Source organism: Oncorhynchus kisutch, linkage group LG20 (genome assembly GCF_002021735.2).
Source record: "Oncorhynchus kisutch isolate 150728-3 linkage group LG20, Okis_V2, whole genome shotgun sequence".
Taxonomy (NCBI): Eukaryota; Metazoa; Chordata; class Actinopteri; order Salmoniformes; family Salmonidae; genus Oncorhynchus; species Oncorhynchus kisutch.
Window position 1 is genome coordinate 50,121,287 of NC_034193.2, and position 5,868 is coordinate 50,127,154.

The 5,868-nt window shown below is 42.0% G+C and overlaps 1 protein-coding gene across 1 annotated transcript; it reads right to left on the bottom strand.

The window, feature by feature from the left end:
- Positions 1–3,096, bottom strand: erp27 (endoplasmic reticulum protein 27). The gene is made up of 7 exons (XM_031799515.1): positions 2,869–3,096; positions 2,410–2,495; positions 1,508–1,651; positions 1,258–1,374; positions 940–1,065; positions 396–590; positions 1–72 (listed from the first exon to the last, which is right to left on the bottom strand). The coding sequence occupies exons 1-7, from the start codon at positions 2,924–2,926 to the stop codon at positions 28–30; spliced, it is 771 nt and encodes a 256-aa protein (XP_031655375.1). The 5' UTR covers positions 2,927–3,096; the 3' UTR covers positions 1–27.
- Between the last annotated feature and the right edge of the window lie 2,772 nt (positions 3,097–5,868).

A 5,868-nucleotide genomic window follows, 5' to 3' on the forward strand; every position in this document is an offset into this window, starting at 1 on the left:
TTATTTACATTCATTTATTTGTTTATTTTACAACTCAGTTTTAGGAACAGGTTCTCCTGCCTGCTTCACCTCCTAAAATGATAGAAAAAGTTTTTGAGAAGCAGTATACATACATTAAATGGAGGCCACTCAGTATAATTTATTGCTGCTTTCTACATATTATCAAAGCCACTGAAACGTATACTGCACCATAGATATGGGTTCAAATAGTATTTGTTTTCTTTCAAATACGTATTTACCTGCTCTTAATTGAGCTTGCCTGGCACAATGGAACCAATAGAATAGTCCAAGAAGTGCAATCCCTGTCCATCTGGCACTCCAGGTAGGCTCAATCAACCCTCAAAGGCATTTGAAAGAGAACCAATACTATTTTGTTATTTGTTTTGACCTCTGACCTTGAGATTGCCTAGTATGAGTGACTGGCAGAACTTCCGCACACGTTCGGTGGAGATCTCTCCCTCGGGCATGAGCCACTTCATATCTGAGTCGCGGTCGTAAATGCCCACGCGGGGAAGGTCACGTGACGTCAGGCCAAAGTAGCCCAGAGATTTCTCATTGGACTTCACCCCGTGTACCAGCACAAACAGGAACTGTGACAAAAAATCATGGTAATATTCAGTAGAGCACACTGTAGCAAATACGTTTGGCAACAGAAACTAAAACTAAAATCTGTGATTTTATTGAACGAGACCAATATCAAAAGTAGTGCACTATATATATATAATATACAGTACATCATATACAGGACTCAAAACATCTGACTCCATTGATCCAATTTGCAAATTAAATTCAAGATTAAATTAAATAGTTGAATCAAAAGAACCAATTCCAAATAGGGGATTAGGGACATTATCTCAAGATTTGAATCAAATGGCCGATATAACAGAGGTTTTGTTAAGTCGCTCTTTTCAGGTCCAGTTGCTGCTTGCCTGCTCTCACCTTCCCAACAAATTCTGGGGCCAGAGCTCCTAGTCGGTCCTTGAGCACTTCATAGTCACTACTCCCCCTGTTGATGAAGAGCAGGAGGTGCCCCTTCACCTCAGACTGGAACAGACCCACTGCTGTCTGAGAGGAGAGGAGAGAGTCATTAACTGTCTGTAGGTGTAGTCTGGTTATATGACTGAACATGACAGGCTAATAATACAAAGATGTGCTGGCAAGATGTAATCATAACAAGGCTGGTATAACTGTTAATAGGTGCTGTTGTATAGAGTAGTGTGTAAGGTGTAGATGAACAGTGCTGTGGTCAGTGACTACCACTTGGTTGTACTCGGTGATGTAGCGAAGCTCGTTCATGGTGATAAAGCGAGCAAGGCCGTCCGCCTCCACTTTCTTGGTCTCAGAGAGCTGAAGGTTGTCTTGGTGGTTATCTGCCTGAACACACACACACATAAATCAACATTCTCAGTTGATATTTTCTTGTAAATTTGTTGTCAAAGTAGTTGTAACGGGAGTCAAGCAGGTGATTTCTTATGGACAAAGTGAACGGTGTGGTGTAGTAGTTTACTTTTCTGAAGATGGAGACAGTGTCAGACACGATGCCGAGTTTGGCCCATGCCTCCTTATCGCTGCACAGAGCCACAGGGATATGCTTCACAGTCTTAGCTGCCTCCACAAACTCCTTGTAGCCAAAAGTCTCATCTGAGGGAGTCTGAGAAAGAGAGGGAAAGAGATTGCGAGAGAGAGAAGGGGGGGCAGTGAGAGGGGGCAGGCAGAGAGGGAGAGAGAATGTTAGAGTCTGATAACACTCACTACAGTGATATACTATAGAAGTCTGTTTTTGAGATTCAAATTGCCAATTAGCCCATTGAAATAATATTTTGGTCCCCAGTAGGTACATGGCAGTCCACCATATTTTTTCTCTCTCTCTCTCTCTCTTTCTCTCCACCCTTAACCCACGCTCTGTTTACACTTGTTTACAGCAACCTCCTCTGTGCCAATTCCTCAGATGCGTCCTCATTTCCTTGTCCTGCGGCCTGCCATCGTCCCCCGCACACTGAGTTTAGCCAAAGGGCTGTTCCAGTCTGAGGTGAAGGGGCACTCTGGGACGGCCGCCTACTATCCTCAAGGCAACGCAAGCTAGTCACTTCCTGTGCCAAGTGTGTGGCCAGCCACAGGCTGACAGCAGCTGGGACTGTGGCTACGAACAGTCAACAGGAATGTATGTTTTGTTTTTTTCTCGTCTCAAATCTGAGTTATGGTTTAATTTGACCTCCGTTATATCTGGCTGGCCGCATCCGGCCGCACGTTAGTGGTGTAGCATCTAGCCAACGATGATAAAAATCTGCTGTGGTTTTGTACCATCGTGATGTGTCAACCTTACTCAGGCCTACAGTAGGTTACTGTACACGTTACATTTCCCTCCCTCCCCTCCCATCCTGCCCTTCCCACACTTGTTTCCCGTCTGACCTCAAAGAACCCGATGACGACCACCTCGGAGGCTTCGATGAAGGCCTCGGCTGCAGTGACATCATTCAGGGATGGGAGGGCGCTGTCTGTAGGGAGAGAGAGAGAGGTGGGGGGGGGCTTGATGGAATTCGTTGGACAAGCCCTAACCCAACTACTTACACTAGTTCCATCTCTTTAGAAACACGAAGAGGAAAAATGCATCAATCTGTGGAATGGCTCTCAGAAAGCCAGTCATAGGCTCAATCCCAATGTCAATTTCAGCATACATTTAGAATGAAGCAATGTATTGGGCATAAATATTCTAAGGGGTATACTGGTGTGCATATTAGAACATAGAGGTCAAAAAGATGGAAGAGAACATCACACCATTCAGGAAGGAAACAGGAAATAAAGACTAAAAAGATAGACGTCTAGGAAATCTAAAAACATGTACGTGACCAAAGGCAAAGAGATTCTCACCTTCAGCTATGACTGAGGCGGCCAGGAGGGAGAGAATCAGAGAGAGCAGCGGTGCCATAACTTTATCGGCAGGCTGTAGACAACGAAGGGCCTCAAAGAAGTTTGTCCGTTTTTGATTCTATGCCGGGCGGTTGAGTTTTAGGCTGGAGTCTGTGTGTCGTGTCCCTCCTTCTGTCCCTCTGTACCTCAGGGTCTGCCACATGGCCGTTTCCTCGTGCTGCTGATTGGTGCCTGTATGAGAAGCTGACAGGTGTTATTGATAGGTTAAGTTCAGCGAGGGTTGGACTACGTGTCACCGTGTCAGTTCATGAGTGTGGCTGGGTGGGTGGGTGGGATAACTTGTTCTGAAACATTAAATGGATAAACATGCAAAACGACAGCAGTATATTCACATTAGCAACAAAATAACAATATTTAATTTGTAGAGCTTATATCCCACACTCAATGCAAAGTATTGGACCCACAAATTGGTTCCCATTACTAAGAATGTACCTCCTAACCTGAGGATACACATGCAAAATGTTTGTTTTTTTACTTCAGAATCTCAATATGAAAAAATCCCAAGCAGTCAAATCTGTCACATATTTTCAGCCTATACAGACTCCTCACTCAACAAGGATGTATATCTCTAGTATAATCCAGATTGTACGGTACATAAATATCTGTAGTATCTAAATATCTGTAGTATCTAAATGATCTAGTCAACTTGAAGTGGGCATATATTTTCTTTATCCCTTTTTCCCTACTCATTCTGTAATGTCCTGCTGTTCACCTAAAAGACAGCATTACTTTTCTGACAGAGCAATGCCACTTTATAGGAATTCGATTTGTATGCATGCGTGCCGTTCAATCTAATGCAGGGTTGGATGTGGCCCTCCCTCCTGTGGTGACTTGGCCACATTGCACTCTGAATCAGCAGGGTGTGTATACCTACCGGTGGCACTGGTCTGGCCATATTGGTGGCACGTAACAGGCAGCTGTTTGGTCTGACTGACCCTAGAGAATTAGCCAACTAGCTATTTTAGTATCCAATGGCAACAAACCAAACCTTTATGTAACATGTTAATCAGAGACATCTTTGGAAGACGTATTAATGAAGCAGGAGAAGTATTTTAGATTGTTGAATATGTAGTGTGATTAAAAATATATATATATATTTAAGTTTCAATTAAAAGCAATTTGAAGATTCCAAGAGAAAAAAATTGAGTATTTGTTTAAGGTGTATAGATTTTCTATATTATAGAGTCTGAGTACACAAACTACCCAAAGTACAGTACACTACGTGCCATTTAAAATGAACCAATGAGCGGCTTAAAGGGATACTCCGTTCAAAAATTATCTTTGCTATTTTTTTACATTAGTCCACTGTTGAACTAACTTGCATAACACATCCTCATGATGATGTGGCGAGTTACAATTATCTTTTTGAAAGTCCTTGAATACTTGATCGCTGACATTCAAAGCCTTTTGGGACTAATGAAAAAAAGACCAACGTTACGTTTTTTGAGGAGATTATTCCATTCAAATGAAAGCAGTTCCCACATTTGAAAAGATTGCCCTCTAATACCAGAGTCACCTGTGTCATATTCCTGCTAGATGTTTCATAAACAGCTTGTAACCAGCTTAAGGCTTGTCATAGCGAGGGCAATTTGCCAGGTGTGGACTGTCCTCAATCTAAAGGGAATCCTCCTGGGTTAGCGTAACCCAGGGTCCCTGGGACTTCCCTACCCTAAACCCTAACCTTAACCGCAACCCTAACCTTAACCATGTTTTATGTCAACTTCAGTGGGGTAGGGAAATATACCGAAGATCCTGGATAGCAAGGACCAATCCTCCTTTAGTGATGAGTTGTGGGACATCCCATTCAGCAATAACCTAAGTGATCCTGTAGAGTTCTCACAACTAGATATGATTTTATCATATTTTTACTTGTTTATAATATTGTAAAACAATTTAACTGTATAATTAACATGTACTCTAAATAAAAAATGTGGAAAAACAAATATATAAAGTACCAGTCAACAGTTTAGATACACCTACTCATTCAAGGGCTTTTTAATTTTTTTAAACTATTTTGTACATTGTAGAATACTAGCATCAAACTATGAAATAACACTTATGGAATCATGTAGTAACCATAAAAGTGTTTAGCAAAAAGAAAACAAACTCAACATCAAGTCTCTATGGTAAGGTATCATTGTTGTTCCTGAAAATAAAAATGGGAGTTCATTTCATATTATCCACAACTGTAGCGTGTTGCTTGCCACATTCCAAGTGCTTCATGTCCCTCTTACATACTGTAACTTCCTGTATCTACACTCCAGTATAGTAAACATGTAGGTATAATCGGTTGGTTGTGCAATACCTTGCAATGTCAACTGAATGATGAAGGTTGATGACGTCAAGTATCGTGATGTGTCAATGTTGGTTTAGCTCTCTTTGACAATGTGAACTTGGAAATGTATAGCAAAAGATCCCTCAACATGTTCTAGTTACATTTCATATCAGGTCTCAAGCAGGCCCTTTTTTCCCCCATCCTCTCCCCAATCAATATAGGAGAAAGTTACATACACATATCCCATGTTTCTGAACAAGTGTTTAATATCAGATAATAACTAACCTGGTGAATAAGGGCTGAAACGTCACCAATAAAAACCTCATGAGAGCATAGATTGCAGTGTTCTAAGTTTACATTTACCTTTTGTCTCTTTCTAACCACCTCAATGTCTGCAATGTACGCATGGGGATCCCGAGTGGCGCAGCGGTCTAAGGCACTGCATCTCAGTGCTAGAGGCATCACTACAGACCCTGGTTCGATTCCAGGCTGTATCACAACCGGCTGTGATTGGGAGTCCCATAGGGCGGTGTACAGTTGGCCCACCGTCGTTAGGGTTTGGCCGGTGTAGGCCGTCATTGTAAATAAGAATTTGTTCTTGCCTGACTTGCCTAGTTAAATTAAAAAGTAAATACATGTGAATCTACTGTATGTTGGCCTGTACG

Excerpts from the sequence above, each read along its gene's own strand:
- erp27 (XM_031799515.1), bottom strand. The coding sequence starts at position 2,926 with ATGGCACCGCTGCTCTCTCTGATTCTCTCCCTCCTGGCCGCCTCAGTC. Across the intron at positions 2,496-2,868 it reads CGCCTCAGTCATAGCTGAAG|ACAGCGCCCTCCCATCCCTG; the intron begins GTGAGAATCTCT and ends CTCTCCCTACAG. Across the intron at positions 591-939 it reads CCCCAGAATTTGTTGGGAAG|TTCCTGTTTGTGCTGGTACA; the intron begins GTGAGAGCAGGC and ends TTTTTGTCACAG.